At 45.6% G+C, this 19,997-nt stretch overlaps 3 protein-coding genes across 3 annotated transcripts; 2 read left to right on the top strand and 1 right to left on the bottom strand.

Annotated features, from left to right (window-relative positions):
• Positions 1–205: 205 nt before the first annotated feature.
• TSTA_064150 (chromodomain-helicase-DNA-binding protein, putative) lies at positions 206–839 on the top strand (the record flags this gene model as incomplete). The annotated part of the gene is made up of 2 exons (XM_002340292.1): positions 206–404; positions 427–839. The coding sequence occupies 2 exons, from the start codon at positions 206–208 to the stop codon at positions 837–839; spliced, it is 612 nt and encodes a 203-aa protein (XP_002340333.1).
• A 469-nt stretch (positions 840–1,308) lies between these two features.
• Positions 1,309–10,380, bottom strand: TSTA_064140 (phosphotidylinositol kinase Tel1, putative; the record flags this gene model as incomplete). Its single annotated transcript, XM_002340291.1, has 6 exons — positions 1,309–2,376; positions 2,431–3,492; positions 3,557–3,947; positions 4,003–8,455; positions 8,516–8,856; positions 8,915–10,380. The coding sequence occupies 6 exons, from the start codon at positions 10,378–10,380 to the stop codon at positions 1,309–1,311; spliced, it is 8,781 nt and encodes a 2,926-aa protein (XP_002340332.1).
• Positions 10,381–10,789: 409 nt separating this feature from the next.
• Positions 10,790–19,467, top strand: TSTA_064130 (nuclear pore complex subunit Nup192, putative; the record flags this gene model as incomplete). Its single annotated transcript, XM_002340290.1, has 9 exons — positions 10,790–10,973; positions 11,035–15,384; positions 15,451–15,606; positions 15,657–15,928; positions 16,534–17,193; positions 17,248–18,331; positions 18,382–18,804; positions 18,858–19,218; positions 19,277–19,467. The coding sequence occupies 9 exons, from the start codon at positions 10,790–10,792 to the stop codon at positions 19,335–19,337; spliced, it is 7,551 nt and encodes a 2,516-aa protein (XP_002340331.1). The 3' UTR covers positions 19,338–19,467.
• Between the last annotated feature and the right edge of the window lie 530 nt (positions 19,468–19,997).

The following is a 19,997-nucleotide window of genomic DNA, read 5'->3' as shown; positions in this document are numbered from 1 at the left end:
AATCACAAATACAAGCCATGTCCAGAACAACTTTCTAAGGCCGATCCTTTGTCACTACGCTGGATCGAGCAAGATTATGTATGGCTTCCCATATTGCCTTCTCCGGCCCGTTGTTCCCTCTTGTATTTACTGACTGGAGCAGTTTCACGATTACAATTCCAACACTTTCAATAGCGAGGATTGGGTGACTGCTGCTGGGGAGAATATGTCCAGCTCAAAGGTCTTGAAGACACGAGACGTGATCCAAGAATGGTTTGAGGAGGGCCCTGATACCAAATTTATGATCTTCGCTCAATTCCGGACGATGACAGCCATATTTGCAAACATGTGCAAGAGAGAGGACTTGGCATATGCAATGGGATACATCCAGAACTTTTCTTATTTCACTCTACAAATCCACAAAAGTGACATATCTGCTATCTACAGTTAACAGGGGACTTGGACTTCTCCAGCCGTACCCAAATCCTAGCCGATTTCCAAAAAAAATCCCGATATCAAAAATAATGATTGCCGCTCTCAAAGCCGGCGGCACGGGTCTTGATATCACAGCCGCCAACAAATGTATCCTTGTGGAACCCTGGTGGAACTACGCGGTCCAACAACTGGCCTTTTGCCTCTTGTTCCGTATCGGACAAACCCGTGCTGTGGAGATCGTCAAACTGGTAGCTAGCAATGCGGTTGACGATCACATGATGGAATTGCAGAAGCTTAAACTCAGAAATTTCGAAGGTGCGATTGGGGATACGACGTTGAACCTGAACGGGGTTGAGGGGCAATTGATGGGACATTTTGGAACTGTTGAGCAATTACCCACCGGGAAAATCCAGATTACTAGATGAGATTGAGGATTGGATGGGTGAGATGTAGATGGTTATGGTTGACAAATAACGATTAATGACTTACGACTTTATGACTGATGATTGAGGGGATGTTGGTTTTGTGGCTTTCGGGTGGACGACAGACGCTTATTTCTATGGTTTGTGCATAGGTGCAGAACGATTTACAAGAAAAGATCAAAAAGATAGCAATTTACTTGCATGACTTACGAGATTAGCTTCTATGAGATCAGTTCCAATCATATGCTATCCTCGAGGACTCGAAAATCAGATTGGTAAGCCGTAAATCTTTCAAATTATAATCTGAAGCACTCGCGAGCCCCAGAAAGTGGGTTTTTTATACTCATTAAAATCATAAAATTGGGAATTTTATATGCTCATTTTAATATATCAAAATCATGCAAACAAACCCTAAATGATAATGCAACCGAAGGTCCATCTGCAGCGACGTGAACGCTACTCCATCCCAATATCATGCGTAGGCAGCCCATCCTATAGAGCACGAATTAGCTACAGAGAATCTCTTTAGTGCAATGAGAAAGTTCAATGAGTACGTACCACAATATAAAACAGCGAGATTTCTCTCATCTGTAGCCTGTTGAATGAGCTCATTCACCGTCGCAGTAACGCTAAGCGTTTTACTCAATTTCTTTGCGACGACTGTCAACGCTCTATCTGCTTCACTGGGTTCCTTTGGATCTTTATTTTTTGACTTGGTTCTTTCAACGCCCTTGGTAAGGACTGATGAGGGAGGCTCTTCACCCCCAGCATCCTGTGCGTCTTGCATTCGTCTCATTCGTAGAGGGGAGACAGTCCACATGTACAATGGATCATAACGTAAGACGTCGAGAATTGTCATTATGCTATAAGATTCGCGCCGGAGGGCTTCCAGTGTGAATTCACAGCATCGACGGAATACGCCCTCGGTTTTGGTGATGCCCATTCCATCGACAAGATCGCGTGTCAATCGGAAAGGAACGACTTCAGGCACTGGTAGCACTCGGCCTTGTTCAAACGCGACTCCTAGGTCGATGTGGACGACTTCGCCTGTCTTTTCGTCTAGGAGAATGTTGTGTCCGTGCCGATCACCTAGGCCAAGAACGTGGCCTAGTATGGAGATTGCGGCTGTACTACGAGTGTAAGCTAATCGTTTGCTGAACCAGTCGTCCGGATTGTTGAATTTCTCCATGAAGAAGAATCTCATCACGGGATGAAAATGTTCTATCACCTGGCGATATGTTCTGACTCGCTGCTCAAGAGTTCGTGTCTGGACATCACTAATATGTTTGCGGCATGCACTGGGTTTCATGTCTTTAGGAAAGTACTTTTGATGTGCTGGCATCAAGTAATCATGAAGTGGTATAGTGTTTTGAACGAACTCAATGATACCGGCATTTGCAGTAAGTGGCAGCACCTTGTATGTCCGAATATGTAGATTGCGTTGTCTGGTTGATCGGTGGTCTCGTAGCACGTTGCTGACTTGTTCAAAAACTTGTTCCATGATAGCGTCTTGACGCAGGTCGTCATTGCCTCCTTTCACCTAAAACACCGAATTAGAAACTTATCATACTTTCGAGAAATATTCTTAACTCACCAACTGCTTGTAGCGCAATCCGTCACTGGCAACAACAGTCACTATCTTCGGCGCACTTATACCCGAAGCCACGGCAAATTCAGGATGGAACTTGACAACTTTCGGTACATTACTATAGTTGCAATCGACCCGGAGCTCAATCCACATACTAGGCGGTGGGAGCTTCTGATTGTTCACATCCTGCTCCAACTTCAAACCCATGGGAGACTTTTTGAGAGGCACCTTTGCCCCGCTCTTGATCTTGTCATCTAATTTCTCCGTGGCGAATCTCACGTAGCAAATATTGTTGTTGTGTAATGACATCCACGTTGGACAGGCATGCTTGTCGTTCAACAACTTATCGACAACATTGGTTGCGGCTCGAAAACGAGAAAGTGCTGCCTGGTCTCGGTTACCCCGTGTCTTGCTGTGGGCGAATATTTGATACATGCCGTGAAATGGGTGGTCAACACATATACGGAATACCAGTGCAGACAAAAGTGTTTGAAATGAGTCCGATTCATCCAAGAGACGGGAAGACAATTGATTGATCAATGGAGCAAACTTCCGACTTGGCACTTCGCTGAGATATTTGGCGACTGACTCATTTGCGTTCGGATCGCCCGATTTGTCAAGCCAAAGAGCACAAAATCTTAATGCGTCATTCTTGTAGCTGTCGCATGCCTTGAGGGAGAGCAGGTAATTCTCCAGACATTGTTGTAAAAAGGCTTCACGGCTGTTACTGAGTCTCTGATACTCGCGGTCGTCCAGATCGAACCATCCTTTTGCTTTTGTATAATGCACCTTGAGCTGATTTTTCTCCTTACCATCAGCGGCCGACATCATTTGTTTGAGCGCAAGGACTTCTTGCTCTTTACGATCACGGAGCTGCTCGATTCTCTGAAAATCTTCGAGACTGTCCTGGTTTAACAGTTGCTGGTCACAAAACGATGCAAATCGATGAAATACGCTGCCAGCTTCTTCACCCTCAGCATTGCCTCGAAGTTCCTTTACTGCAGGAACTAGATATTCTTCAATGATCGCATCGGGTTTTTCCAAGCGCGCTTCTGCGACGTGGTGTCCCTAGAACAGGTATCAATATAGGGAGAATATGAAAGTAAGTGTAGAAAAAGGAAAGAAAACATACCAAACTAGCGAGAACTTCTGCTCGGCTAACTACAAGTGCTTGTTTCTGAAGGTCACACTGTTCGTTCAGCTGCTGTAGCATACGAATGGAGGTAGTCATTTCCCCTTGATCCCAAAGGACATTTGCCATGTCATACTTGGCTGCGTTTTCTATACTTAGTCCAAGTGCTGTGCATGGTTGCACCAACTTCGATAGCGAGATAGCTGATGTCAACGCTTCTTGGGAGCCCTCTAGCTCTTTGCTGATCTTGAAAGATTCTCGAAGAGCTTTGACTTCTAGAAGCTGTGACGTTCGTGAAGTCAATTTCAGTGCCGATTTCAGATAGGGCTTCCTGTTGATAGAAGAAAAGAGAGTTCCTCGGCAAAATAATATGTGAGCAATATCTTGAAAACTATACTGAAGTTAGGATTTGTCGCACCTCAACAGATTCAGGAGTTTCAACATACTTCTCAACTTGGAACCAGGATGTCCTTGACGTTATTCTATTCCACAAATTTTCCACCTGTTCCGGGGTCGTCGAGCGCAGAACATCATCTACTTCTGTCAGAAGGCCGAGCACTCGCATTGAATCTCGCAGCGTTGTCACGGATCGATTTTTGTCTTGAGTTTGATCAAGAATGTTTAAAAAGCAAGTATCATTGAATCTTAGAACATCTTTTATCGTATCGACAGTGTTCATATTTTGAAAGGCCTTGAATAAGACCGGCATTGCTGACCCTTGTGAAGGTAGAGCAGGAATGTCCCACTGCCGTAGGCTAATAGCCGTGGACAACAAATGATCTGAATCTATAGTTGTCCCTTCCGTATTGTTAGGGGTAGCAAGCATGGCGTTAGCAACACCATGAAGATTCGTCGCATTCAGAGCTTTGAATAAGCCATGAGTATTTCCTTTGCCATCAAGACGTAAGTCGCTGTCATATCGAGCACTCTGGAAGATCAAGTTCTTGAACCCCGCAGACTCGTAGTCGAGCTTCTCTAAGACTGAATTCAATGTAGCGTCTTGCTGTATTCCGTAAAAGAGATCAGGATCTCCGATTCTTCTATAGATATCGTGAAGGAGATCTGTGGGCGGCACATATTTGACAGAGGACCGCCGAGTAGTGCTGATAGATTTAGATGTTTGAATCTCGATGAACAAAAGAGCGGTCCTGTACATTCTACATGTGACTGCTGCGGAAGCTGCTGAGCCGTAATCGATATCCAACCACTCATCGCGCTCGACGATCGTCGACTCCTGTGGTCTCTGCTGCTGACGAAGATACAAGACTGCGTTCAAAACAATTTGAGAATGGGAAATAGTTGCTTCAGTGGTTGAGTGAAGAACGTCATTGAATATTTTCGAGACCGTTTCCCGACAGACTTGATTTTTTTCGAGTTCCAAGATCAACACATCATGGAGAACAAACTGCAACAACCGCACTGACAAGTCCGGAATAACATAGATGACGTCTCTTAGAGGCCCAATAACAGCATCATCTTCAGCTGAAGTCACCAATGCTAAAGTCAGATCTCTAGCCCATTGGGTTGAAGAAATTGGTGACTCGGGGTCCAATGCTGGCCAAAGGTTGTCATTCTTGCTTTCGGGGATACGAGCCTGAATCTCTGGACAAATATATGGCTCCCAAATAAGCGCCTTCATCAGAGGTGGTGGAACTATGCTTTCACATTGTTCAAGACCGGGGATCCTGGAGACTTTGCTCATGACGAGTTGAAGAGTTCGTTCCACGATTCCTACATTGGCCCGGTCGCTATTCAAGAGAGCTTCACAAAGCACCTGCAGTACTGCAGCTTTCGACACAAGTAAAGGCTCTGTATGTCTTAGGGCCTGTGACTGCGACGGAATCATCTCCATATTTTGCTCTCGAAGCAATTCTTCATTGACTTGTCCAGTTGCTGCGAATGCGCGCCCTAGTACTCGAGCTGCCCAGAGCCGGTAACCTTTATCAGTAACACCACTCTGTATACTCTGCCAGACAGCAACATTATGTTTGGACGAATCATCATCTTCTCCAAGAATGTCGTTGAATATGTCAGAGGATATTCTGAAGTCAACGCAAAGCAGCGAAAGAACAAGATCAGATACTGATCTACTCAGGAGACTTTTGCGAGAAGTTCTGTCCTGAAGTAGCTCGAGCAAGAGCTCGCTCTCATATGTTCCTTTTGCAGAGTTTCCTGTGTTGCTTATCTGTTTCGACGATGTAACCATCCGCCGGAATGAGTCTTCCGCGCATTGATCAAGATTTGATGCGCGGTACTCCTCCAAGAATTTACCGAACCACTGCCGAAACTCTTGGGATTTTGAGATAACCGCATTGAACTGACTTTCCTGGGTAGTGCTTTCAGGAGTCGATTGAAGAAAGTTTCTTATTGATACGAGGGTTGACACTGCGATCCCTGCGAGAAAGCCCGGCTGATGAGTGAGATATGGCTTGCCCTCTTCAAGAAGATACCAAAATAGACCCAGGGCGTCCTCAGAGCAGTAAAAGTCCGTCAGATATGGCCGTAGAGCATACAAAAGCTGCTCTAAGGGATAGTCTTGGGTTATAATTGACCCCGAAATGCAGACCAGAATTCGAATCTTTCTCAGTACCGAACAGGCATGGAGAGACCCAAGCGCAGGATGCATAGAGTCAAGGAGTGTTCGACACACGAACGACACCAATGCTGGTGTCCACATAGTCTCCAAATCATAACCAGCTCGTTTGCAAAGATATTCAAGCTCGTCAAGCAGATAGCGAGCTCTGAATGATGGCTGTTGATTACCTGGGAGAACGGTTGTAGATGCGCTCTTCTCTGTAATGCGCTTGAGAATCTCTGAAGCATAATCAAAGCTAGGCCATTTTGCAAATGCACGCTCGATCTGGTCTTCCTGGGAAAGGGATCTGAAAAGAGCGCTGACAACTTCAGGAAACTTGGTCTCAATTGATTGTGCAAACTGATCTGTCCCCAGGGTTTTCTTCACTCGACTTTCCACACCCTTGGGCTGACTATCCTGAGATGGCGGTAGACTTATATCGCGAGCCACGGTATACGCTTCTGCCTTGTAGAAAGATCCCTGCAGCAACACGCTGAATGGCTTTTCAAGATGGGTGGCGAGCTCCTTGGCATCCTGGTCATTAGCTCTCATCATGATTTGCCCAACCAGTTCGTCTTGTGCATCCTGTAGCATCTCCTTTAAACTTGAATAACGAAAGATGCTAAATGGCATCGATACAATGGACTGTGTCTCAGTCCAAGTGTAAAGAATCTGAGGCATGAAGAGCCGAAAAATGTCCTTTGGTTCTTGTAGTCGCAACGAGCGAGATACTTCTGTTAGGCATTTTTCAGCATATCGAGTCGACTCAGGCACCTGAGCGGGAGTCTCAAAAATGTGGTAAATACTCCGACGGAGAAGTGTTGGCCATCGAGAAGCTAATTGCCCGAGAATGTATAGTCGCAAGGCGATGCCTTCATTCCAGTCTGGATCCGTGGGCAGACTCTCAACAACATCATCAAAGATCCTTTCGTGGTCTTTGAGTAGAAAGCGACCGAAAATATTCGATATACAGCTTGCAATTGCGAATTTCACCACCGTATCACCATCACGAAGAATGGTGAATAAGCTCGTCCGCGGTGATGCTCCAGTACCGTCCACGCTAAAAGAAGGGTTCAAGCTAATAATTTTCTCCAGAAGTCGAGACAGAGAGATCAAAACACCAGATGACCCTTTTTTCTTATTTAAAAGTACTTGTATGAACCAACCGTACAAGTCCGCAGCAGAATCGCAGAGATCATCATTTTCATTTCTAGTCCATGAGTCAACGAAACACTCCATCATGGAAATAGAGAAGCACTGCGCACTTTCGCATCTTTCTAGTTGATACCGCTGCAAACAGATTTCTCCGAAATGTTCCACTAGCTCCAGAATATCGGTGCGAGAAAACCGGTCGCAATCTCTGAAAAGACGTGGAAGAAAATTTCGAGTCGACAAAACATCCACATCATCTAAGGCTTTCAAGGAACCTACAAGTGATGCTCCACTCGACGGGCCAGTGCCAGATTGTTCATTACTGGAGAGAAAGATAGATAGTCGTGTTGATATACATCGTTGAAAGGTGTTCGGTTCTGGAAATGCTTTGACGTTGTGTCGATTGTTGTATAAAATTACATCCCGTGCGAGTTCGTCCGACAGAGGCGAGGCGATACCATCAAAGTCCATTGTGTCAGGGTCATCCATGTCATTTTGGGTCGACTGACTGGTTTTCAGATTGGCAACAAGGGGGAATGTCAGATCAAACAATGCCCTAGAAATAGGAATTGCGCGATTTGGTATATACGGAGCGGATGCAACAATGGGCGATAGAAGGCTTAAGCATGCTTGCAAGAGATCTTCCCTCAAAGTTATATAGTCACAAATGTCCGTCCACAAGCTGAGACTAGATCTTCGTAGGTCTGCGACGCGATTGGTATCTGGTTGAGGAAGGCACTCGATAAACAAGGCGACAACAATACATGCAGAAACCATAATCTTGAATAAATCTGCTGTGATGTGTTGTGATTTCTCTTCAGACATTATTTTCCACGCTTGTGAGAAAGTATCCACCTTTGTCTGGAGCAACTCTATAACAACATGGTCATTTGGGTCACTTCTCACCGAATTCACCAGTAACAAGAATGTTTCATCAACACACCAGAGGTCATGCGAGATGGCCTGGTCATCAAATAAGAAGAGGTATTCCTTAAGGGCACTTTGCTCACGGTGACGAAACCAAGCGCTCGAGATAGTGGCTATTGTGCCCTGATAATCTGCATGGCTAAGAGATGCTGGTCTGTTAGTAATGGATAGTAAAAGGCCCAGAAAGTTAGCTGGAAGAGCAAATAAGGCGACCTGTGCCATTTGGAGTTTATCCACTCCAGCCCCTAGTCCTAAGTTAGTGTGTGAGCTTCGCTGAAAAGTACTGAGAGGCAGAAAATAATTACCGAATGTCCACGCACTGCGTAGCCAGTTGCAGACGCCTTTTACAGAGTCCATGCTAAGGCCAGCTGCTGTATGCACCCTTTTTTCAAACATTGTGGTTAAAAACCTCAAAGAAGTGTCACACAAAGCAGATGGTCCGTTGAGGTCCATGCCCGACAGCATTGACCGTACATTGTCTATCAAGTCTGCGGAATCGACAAGCTCTAAGCGTAGAATAGTCTCCATTAGAGCACAGGCCGCTCGGGTGTTCACCTGAAACGCGCATGCTCGAAATGTCAGGTCCCATATTTGTCTCCAATATGTTTTGAGTAGCGGAGACTTTGCCGAGTCAGAGATGGCGATACTGCAAGAATTGTCAGTTAAGTCATACTCTTGTATCATGCAATTCCAATGCCACTTACTTGGATATAACTAATAATGTCCAGTTCGATGTGAACGGGTTGTCATCCACAATGCTGACAGCCAAGCGGCTTAAGAGGGAAACTTTATCTTCAACAGACATTCGTCTTCCAAGAAATGATAGTAATTGTAAACAGTAGCCTTTCCTAGGTCCGGTCGAAGCGAGGCAATCGCGTAAGACATCATCCGTACGTGATGACAAACGAGGTCTCTTGTTTGGTGCAAGTTCATCCTCTGCGGAATTAGACATGTGATTCAATGTCTTATCCAGGATACCGATCAGTGATGAAATCGTCCATATCAAGGTCCAATTTTGTTCAGACCTAGGGTTACCGAGACGGGGTCCAAACAGATACACTTGTTTGAGGTTAGCATCATTCTGATAAAATACCAGATCGTCAATTTGAAGATAATCTTTCTCCGGACGTTTGGTATATTCAAGTTCTAGAGTCTCGACAAGGTCTTCTAGTGGCTGAAGTGAGTCCTGAGCGAACAATGCTCGTGAGTTACTGCGCAAAAGGTCCATACACAACATCATAGTGACTAGAACCTCATCCTTCACAGCTGGTAATTTTGTCATCCAGAGACGGCGTATGACTGGTATGATGTCTGGAAGTAATTCTTTTACTAGAGCGCATTGATCACATATCACTCTGTCGAGGAGATTATTGATCGCTTTCAGAGCTTGACTTCCATTTGCAGATGTCGAAGAAGAGAGATAGATCAAGAGTTCACTCATGAGCTGTCTGACAACATCTTGAAGAGGAGCAGTAGGGGTAGCCGTAAGCAATTGAATGCATACTACAGCTTCATCGGATATACTCCTGTTTACTTGCGAGCTGGACGATACAACATTTCGAGTAGATATCGCTCGACTAGGCGTCCGTCGGCCACCTTCAGTATCGGTGGCAGCATCGGTTAAAGACACATGGCTGGATCGGACGCTTAGCTGTGTTCCCTCATTCTCATTGGATTTTAGGCATGAAAGGCAAAATGTGATTGCATCAACCCAGTCACTTTCGGTGAGGTGCTCCACATGTGCAGGGTATTCCAACAGGAGCCTGAGGCCTTTGATGTAGTCGATCGCAAGAAGATCCCAGAGTCCGTCTCCTGGTTGGGTCAAAGTTTGGACAATATGATCGATTATCGCATGTACAGTCTTTGTTCGTAAGACAGCGACAGATACTTCCAAAGTCGCTCGAAATGCGGAAGCACACAATGGAAGACGTGGTGTTGTTGCGCTTCTGTTGCTCGATTTGCTTGAGCGGCTATAGACCGACTTCTCAATAGCCACGCACCGAAAGACAGCTTCAAAGATCCTATGATACGCCTTGTCGTTCAAGGTCTCACTAAGATCTTGTCTCTTCCTGTTCAAAATTCGTCGCAGATCAGTCAAAGCCTCGGTGCGCTCCCTCTGCTTGTCAGAAAAGAGACGCGCAACGGTTTCGCTCAGACTCGAATCTGCCATGTCCGTACATATCCATCATAAGCACATGGAGAGGGCATCATATAGTTAGCTATTCAAGCTAATGGGCTGTTGATTTTTTTCAGCATGCAGACCCTCTCACCGCTTGAGATGAATATACAATGTGTGATTAGACGAAAAGGTAGCAGTAGAAAAAGTTGAGTTGTGAATTTTGTGATATCAGATGGAAGCTTTTGTTTATGCAGGTGGTTCCTGAGGCACCAAGCCTTAAATAAGGGAAGCTCCACCCTGGGAAGGTGCTCTCTCCGCCTAACACTTTTTGCCCGCGTCAACCGTCAACCAAAGCAAAAACATCAACCAAAACAGCTTGGGACAAGCTGAACAAGCCAGCCAGGCTATCGCTTCTCAATTTTTAGTCATCCTGTTTTCTGGTTTGAAAATTCGCAGGAATATGGATGGCATCGATTCTGCGGGAGGTCTGCGCGGCCTGTTTCAAGACCTCTCCGCCATCACAGAGCCTTCAATGGTCAACATTGAACGTCTCTGCTTTGAGCTAGAATCTCACCTTCAGGACTTTCGCACACTTCTTGATAAGCCATCAAAGAATGATAATAGTCGCAAATCCGTTCTCTCAGGTGAGGCGAGCTTTTCAGACTTGAATTGAGTCAATACTGACCAGTAGGGAATCCTGCTTAGGCAAAGTAAAGATCGACAATGTAGAATATGCGATCAACGAGGACTTCCAGCAAAATACATTGCAGCTTGCCGATGCATTGAATCTGGACGAAGTCGAAGCAGCCGGGCTATTCATGGCGGCGCAAGAGGCAGCTCAGCAGCTCGATCGAACGCCACTGGTTGCTGCGATTATAAAATTTCACGAACGTCGACATTTCCTACTCGAATGCTTGCGTCTGATTTTCCAAGAGTCTTTTGATGTGGAGCGAGAGGAAATACAAGAGTTAATGCAGAATATGGTTGGTCATATTTTGCAGACAAAGGAAGGAACGTTTCGCAACGCGTCTCTTTTTGCAAGGAAATGCCTGGCAACTATGGAAGATATAGAAAAGTGGTTGACTCTCATTGCTGACCAGATACAAAAGATCTCGATCGTTGGCCAGGCCGAGGATGCAGATATTACGGAAGCTTTTGAACACCAACGCACAAGCCTGATGCAACAACACGAGTCTCTAGGTGCCACCCTCTGCTACCTCTTTAAAGGAACATACACATCGTCCGAAGATCTTCGCTTTCTTTTGGATCGCATGCGCAAAATCGAGCGAGTCGATCTGCTTCTGGTGCACTACCTTCCTGCGATTATTGCTGCGCTCATCCAATATGGTTCTCCAAGCGGATCGGGTACGCAACGAGAGGCTCGAAGCCTTCATTTGGCCATCATATCTAAAAAGGATAATAGTACATGGGCTTTGGTCCCGCTTCATGCTGCTGTGATCTCATTGTGGTTATCGGTTTACAGCGGTTGGTATTTCGATTCGGGACCAGCATCGCCATTGCAAGGCGTCGATTTCGATAAGGAAGCAGAAGAGCGTACCACACTTTTCAAGGTGTGCTTGGATGAGGGTGCTCTCGAATTTATGCTCGCCGTTTGTGCGAGTGTTCAAAATGACGAATGGAGTCACCCAGCCCGAAATGAACTCGTGAACCTCTTGTTGAAGGACAGCCCAGCCTCTGTATTCGAGGCAGACTCCGTATCAGACTTTATGAAACCTCTTTTGATGGAGCATTTTGATACGTTCACCGAATCATGCATTGCCAATATGCCAAATGCGGTTCGGATGTTGAAAGCAGACGAAGATGCTCAGCGTCTCGACCAAATAACTGCGCTTCGGGATGGACTCAGTTCCAGTTTACACCGGGGCGTCTTGGAAGCGCGCACGCACTTGGAAACGTTCCTGGTGATCATGGCATTCGCTTTTGAAGGTCGTCATGACCCCGCACAAGAATTCTGGGCCGATCCAGATGGTAATTTGTACGGTTTCGTTCAATGGGCATCAAAGCGCCAGACTGTCCCACGTGTTAGTGCCTTCTGTGAGATGCTATGCTCCATTTCAGAAGGCGAGGATAACGCAGCTTCGGCGCATAAATTTCTCTCTGAAGAAGACAAGCAAACGTCTGTTAAATTCAGACGCTCACCATCAATGAACTGGGCCCAAATGTTTGCTGAGCTTCAGCTTTACGCGACAAAAGTGACCGAGAAACCCTCAACATCAAGTCACGTACTTCATACACGAAAAGCAGAAAATATCGAGATGAACGAACCGGAGAGTCCTGTAATGCTTACTTGCTATCTTCAGCTCATCGGTCATTTGTCCAAACAAAACAAAGAAATCCGGAACGACTTGCTAGGAAACCCTAGCTATAATGTGGTTAGCACATTGTTAACGCTATGCAGTGGCTCTATTCCCACGCATCTTCGAGCAAGCGCGTTCAGCACACTCAAGGCATTGATGACAGACCGCACTTCAAGTCATGGAAACGACATGTGGCTAGCGTTAGATCAATGGATTTCTGGAGCCGCAGCAAATGCTTCTGGACTTACAAAGGCGCCAATTTTGTCGAATCAACCGGCGTGGCATGAGAGACATGCATTTCAGAAAATTGGTGAGAGCTTTGATCAAACGAATTGCTTCGTTGACTTGGTCCACACCTTAGTTACACCGGTGTTCGATCGTCCAGACAAACAACTAGCCCTACCCTTTCCAGAGGCATTGGGAGCATCGTACCGGATGCCCGGCATTGAACCGTACATCGATTTCGTCCTAGGTCATGCTTTTGCGCGCAAAGTCCCAGATGTTCCCGACTCGCAGGGGAGACTACTTGCCTTAAATTGCCTTAATTTCATAGCGACTTGTCTGACAACATTCAATGAGGACCTAGTAGGCATTGCGCACCAACCTTCAGCTAACTTAGAAACAGGCATAAACTCATCGGATCTGAACAACTATATCCGCCTTCATCCGTTTGCACGAGTTTTCGAGTGGCTTTTCAACGAGGACGTGCTCAAGACTCTTTTTCTATCAGCTAAACAGGACCCGTCGGAGGTCTTAAGAGCGCATTCTGAGTCAGTCCTTGTACAATCATTAGAGAAGACCCTCGAGGTGATGAACCTGATTTTAAATCATCAGTCCACCTACCTGAACATTGTGCGACCGGTGCTCAGAAATCAAGGAGTTACAAACAAGGTGACAGTCGCTAATTCAGCTCTCGCCTCTTTTGAGGACAGCATCTTGAACAACCTATATATTATACCGGCTTTATGCCTCTACTGTGGAACAGGCCATCAAGTACTCACTCATCATTCTATGTCTCTTCTACAGAAACTGTCAAGCTCCAGGAAACTCAACAAATCTGCAGCGACGGGTCTGATGACATGGAAGTCACCAAATCGGATTGTGGAGGTTCTAAGTACGGAAGTTGATGCCGATGTGGTTTCTCGACCTTTAGTTTATCAAATGCAACCAGATCCAAGGGAGCTAGATCATGGTCCTACTTCCCCCGGCTACTTGATTCGAGATGGACTGTTAGCTTTACTCGATAGCTGTCTTGCCACGATCACGGATAGACCCAATATCGCTCATTTACTTCTTGGATTCTCTTGTGTTAGTAATACACTGGATGTGAATTCAGAGGGTCTTTTCGCCCAGGGCATGTCGTTGCTTCACTCCGTCATCGAATTTATACAAACGTATCCTACTGATATTGATGGAAACATCTTGTCATGGGCGGTTCATTCTAAACGAATGGCTTTCCAAGTTCTCAAACACCTTTGGTCGTCCAAATTATCATCTGCCTTTGTTTTGACTGAGCTCCGCATGAATCGCTTCTTGATGCTCTCGTTCGCTAATCAACCCATCATCAATTTCAACACAATCTGGGACGGATTTCCCTCCGTAGCTCCGGAGTTCTGGCTTTCACCTTCCTCAAGTGGGCTCATGGAATTCTTGGCATATAGAAGTCTTTTGTATGAATATGCAACTACCGAGGTCAGGGCAGCTTCGAAGCTTGGTTCACAGTCACTGCAGCTTGATGTGCTTTCTACTTTACTCGGCATGTCTCTTGTCGAAAACGGAGAGACATTGTCTCATGCTACGGTGTTTGATCTCTTCGACTTTGCAGACTTGAAGTTATCGCATGGTTTTCCAATTCCTCAACTACATTATCTTGAGGGGGTCGATTTTGACATTTGCGCCAAAGAGCAGCCGGACAGCTCTGTCGTTCTCTATGACCTTGATGCAGCACAGCAACTCATCGAACTGAGAAAGAAGCAACTCACAGGGGGGAGCCAAGTACGGTCACAAGAAGAGGAGCAATTTAAGTTGGAAGCAGAACAATTGACGGACTTCCTTCGTGTCACAAATATGGAAAGGCAAATACATTACAATCGGTACCTTGCAATCCGGTCGTGGGCCGAATTGGTGACAACGATGGCCATCTCCTGCGATATGGAAGAGGGCCGCAGGAGAACATTTATCCTTCAAGCAATCAGTTTAATCACGCCAAAACTTGAGGGTGCCATGGTTGATAATGTAGCTGAAGCAATCCAGCTAGCGCAGCTAGCCGAGACTTTGATAAGTAAACTCGACAGTTCATTATCACCAAGCCACCAAGGTCGTGGAGGCGATTTGATTGACGAGAAACTTTATCAACTAGTACAAATAAGCATTCGTGGCATATGCTCATCGATAGGAGATGTTTCACTGCGTGAATCTTTCTATAATATCTGTGCCCATTACATTTCTCGCATCACGACGACACCTGGCTCTATCCATCAGAACCTGCGACGTCAATGCCAGCTAGCCGTCAAAGCTTCTGGTGTCTCGCTGGTAGAAGCTGTCAGCGATGATGCTTATGCTGGGCAAGATACCTGCAAAGTCTCTGCAATCCTTCTTTTGAATCTACTTGCCGAATTGGATGCACAGGAGCATTCGCATTTTTTGGCAGAGACTATCTCGCAGTCCAATTATCTTAATATGTTCTTGGACTCTATTAAAACTTTATCCTCGGAATTCCGAGATGCCCAAGCCCATGGTATGTCAAACAAGCACATTTTTCATTCGATCCCACGAGCTCACAGTTGGCTGAAAATCACTTTAGACATACCTCTTTTGATATCTTACTATCATGCACTGCTGTCCTTACTTCAGAAGCTTTGTCAAACCAAGCTTGGAGCGACTCTGGTACTGAACACTGGGCTCTTTGCGGCGATTCGTGAGTCCCGACTTTTCGCCGCGGACCCTGATATTGGTATAGGTGAGTTACGCTTTCTTAGCCGGGGGAGATTATGGAATTAACGAACTTAGATATGGATAATCCGGATGCTCTACGAAACTACTACGAACTTCTTGCTTCAATGTTGCGGGTCATTGTTTCAGCTGTTTTCTCACGGAGTGTCCATAACGAACAGATTATGGACCAGACACGGAACTTCCTTACGGAAAACAGGTCGAGTATGGTTGGTATATTCAAACGCTCTGCCAAGATAGGCGGCGAAGTATCTTCGAATCATTGCAAGGTGATTCAAAACTTGGTCAAGGCATATGTGGCATTAATCACTGCAGCCGGCTTTGTCGAGGTATGTAATGAAACTCTTTGGCTATCGACTGGCAATGTGCTAATTCGCTCCATATAGTTCGAAGACCAAGAATTGAAAATCACAGGAACAAAAGTCTTCTCCTAGGATTAACTCTCAATGAATTTTTGCGGTCATCCGCCGGTGTTGGGGCAGGGATATCAGCGATATACAAAAGTCATTGGATGGAGTTTGTTTGCTTAGTAGCCAGCTAGTTGATTCTGTTGCGAATGTAAAGTAGATTTGAGAGCGAATATGTTAATAACCGGAGACACTTGAATTGATACACTTAGCTATGATATTTCCACTTGTTGAAATTGTGCTTTGTGCCAAACGCTTGGGTGGGGAGCGGCCAAATAAGCCTATCTTATCTCCGTCACTACATAGCTCGTCTTTCTCCATCTCCAACACCTCACTCCTTCTACAATTTCATCCGCCATCGCTCAACCACGAATCGTTCGAGTATCCCATAATCGATTTTCCACTCGGTAACGACGATCCTCGATGCTCTCATGTCATAAACCTGTGTCGCAGGTTTTTCGCCCTCTGCTTCACGTTTGACTCCATCTCCATCTCCCGTAGGAGATATTGAGCTAGGGTAGATGCAGCAAAATCCAACGCCGAGCGGACACCAGAGCAGCAAGCGCGGGGCCGCCGGGAAAAGGAAGTCTGTTCACGAAGACTTACAACAGAGGAATATCTCCGAGCTTTTTTCGAGTAGCGGCAATCAGCAGCAGCAATCGTCCTCGTCAGCGAAACGCCTTCGAACTTCGATCTCACCGAGCAGAAGTAGTAGGGACAAGTTGAGTTCAGCAGATAAGATGTATAACTTCTCGACGAGTTCCCAGTCTCCCAAAGCGGCTGAGAAGTTTTCAAAGAAGATTGGTGGGCCTACTGTTGTGTCGCGACCGAGCAATTTCACACCACATACAGGAGCGAAAAGACTGGTTGTCAAGAATCTTCGCTCAGGACCGCGGCTGAACCAGGACGAATATTTTGATGATATTTGGACACGGTTGTCGGCTACATTGGATACAATCTTTGACGGAGGAAAGCCGGCTGCTTCGCTTGAGGAATTATACAAAGGTGCCGAGAATGTTTGTCGTCAAGGTCGAGCAGAGTCGCTTGCAAAGAAGCTGCAGGAGCGATGCAAGACTTATATAGTCGACAATCTACGACAGAACCTGGTGGATAAGACAAAGAATGCGTCTAATATTGATACCTTACGGGCTGTGGTCGATGCGTGGGCAGTATGGAACACAAAGCTGGTAGGGAATGAGTTAAGATGTGACATATAAATTGAAAGTTGACTTGTGCGCTAGGTCACGATTCGATGGATGTTCTATTATCTTGATCAGTCGTTTCTACTTCATTCAAAAGACTACCCTGTTATCAACGAGATGGGACTGAATCAATTTCAGACTCATATTTTCCTTAACGAAGAGTTGAAGCCAAAGATTCTTCAAGGCGCTTGCGATTTAATTGCAGCCAATAGAGCTAGCACAGAAGATAAGTCACAAGCTGATTCGGATCTTTTGAGGAAAGCAATATCATTGTTCCACGATCTTGGTGTCTATACGCGTCACTTTGAACGTCTCTTCCTTTCCGAATCTGAGGAGTTTCTCAAGACGTGGTCAAAGAAAGAATCACAAATCCGGTATCTCGGGAATTACGCAGAGAATTGTCACCGTCTCATAGAGCAGGAGTTGACTCAATGTGAACTATATGCGTTGAATCGGAACACCCAGCAGAGCTTGTCGGCACTTTTCGATGAGTATCTGGTGAGGGATAAAGAGTATATACTTTTGTCAGAGTCTGATTTGAAGGGTCTGATGACAACTGAGAACAAGCATGCTTTGGAACGGATCTATTCGCTGTTGGAACGCGTCAAGCTCGGAGACAGATTGAAGCCAGCGTTTAGTAAATACATCGAGGAGCAAGGCGCGACTATAGTCTTTGATACAGAGCGAGAAGCTGAAATGGTTGTCCGATTGCTCAATTTCAAGCAAAAACTGGACGATACATGGACAGAATCCTTTCATAAAGACGAGACACTCGGCCATACGCTTCGCGAAGCATTTGAGCATTTCATGAACATGACCAAGAAAACGGAGGCCAGCTGGGGTACAGACAACTCTAAGACAGGAGAAATGATCGCCAAATATGTGGATATGCTGCTTAAGGGTGGTCTCAAGGTGATCGGCAAGCAAGCAGAAGACACCGAATTGGCCGACGAAGATACGGAGATCAACAAGCAATTGGATAAGGTTCTGGATTTGTTCAGATTTGTGCACGGCAAAGCGGTGTTTGAAGCGTTCTACAAGAATGATCTTGCTAGACGGTTACTTATGGGTCGAAGTGCGAGTGACGATGCAGAAAAGAGCATGTTGGCTCGACTAAAGACAGGTATGCATGGTATTTTTTACTCCTTTTCTTAACTAACATAATGGTTGTAGAATGCGGTTCTAGCTTCACTCACAACCTCGAGGCCATGTTTCGGGATATGGACTTGGCCAGGGACGAGATGAGCTCTTACAATGCTTATAAATCACAGAGGCGCGACAAACTCAATCTGGATCTCTCAGTCAATGTGTTATCAGCTGCTGCATGGCCCACGTATCCTGATGTCCTCGTTCGAATTCCACCGGACATAGCCAAAGCAATTTCCGACTTTGAGCAGTACTACCATACCAAACACAATGGACGAAAACTTAGTTGGAAACATCAATTAGCACATTGTCAGCTGCGGTCACGATTCGACAATGGTAACAAGGAGATTGTTGTCAGCTCATTCCAAGCGATTGTACTGTTGTTGTTCAATGATGTGTCCGAAGGGGAGACATTGAGCTATGGCCAGATCAAAGAAGCCACGGGATTGTGTATGCGCCACCCTAAATCGATTTGTTGATAAGTAAATGCTAACATCTTCCAGCTGATCGCGAGCTCAAGCGAACCCTGCAATCACTCGCATGCGCCAAGTACCGCGTACTCACCAAGAAACCCAAGGGCAAGGACGTCAACGAAACTGACCAATTTGCCTACAACAACGCCTTCCAAGACCCCAAGATGCGCATCAAAATCAACCAGATCCAACTCAAGGAGACCAAAGAAGAAAACAAGACGACGCACGAACGAGTTGCGGCTGACCGGCACTACGAGACACAAGCGGCGATTGTACGTATCATGAAGAGCCGCAAGACCATTACGCATGCCGAATTGGTCGCAGAAGTGATCAAGGCGACTCGTAGTCGCGGTGTTTTAGAGCCGGCGGAAATCAAGAAGAACATTGAAAAGTATGTCTTTTTGCACCCCTCTCTCGGTTGCAAAAAGTGGAATGCTAACTGTTGCCAGACTCATCGAGAAGGATTACATGGAGCGCGAAGAAGGAAATCGGTACAGTTACTTAGCATAGACATAGATGCACAAACCTGGAGTCACGGCTAGCGGACGAAAGAATGAACGGTCTCTTTGAAACGAATTAGACAGATGTATGAAATAATTCTTTGACAGCAAATGAATGTATAAGATTGTCTCGGCCGGTTAAAGCTGGTAAACACGGAGCAACGCCGATATCCATCTATCATCTAGGCGACGTGCTCCGAGCACTACCTGTTAGCATAATCGGGAACTCCGAATAAGTTATCCGGGAATACGGTATCCGAGAATCATTGTACGTATTGATTCATGGGTCCGAGAAGGCGTAACTAGAAGTTTTCGGAACCGGTGTTTCCAAGGTTGTTCTTCAGCATGCATGGAAGGAGTTAATCTCTGTAATTTTGATCTATGTATTAATACACATTCAATACCGCTTACCCCGGTTGTTGGGGTAGAAACTGTCCAATGATGATAGTCTAGTGTAGCGGATCGGTAAATAAACTAGACATGTGTATTCTGATTACATCTACCCTATAACTATGTATCATAAAGCCCAGATAATAATTCGTTTTACTTGAAAAACAACAATCTGCCTTGTGTTGAGGTCACTCAGAAATACAATTACGTACATCTAAATTGATTAGAAGTAGCTGTGTTCATACAAATCTAGAACCTCCTTGTGACTCCGGACAACTAC

This window comes from Talaromyces stipitatus, genomic scaffold, assembly GCF_000003125.1.
Source record: "Talaromyces stipitatus ATCC 10500 scf_1105507295523 genomic scaffold, whole genome shotgun sequence".
Lineage (NCBI taxonomy): Eukaryota > Fungi > Ascomycota > Eurotiomycetes > Eurotiales > Trichocomaceae > Talaromyces > Talaromyces stipitatus.
This window is presented reverse-complemented; position numbering and strand designations above follow the sequence as displayed.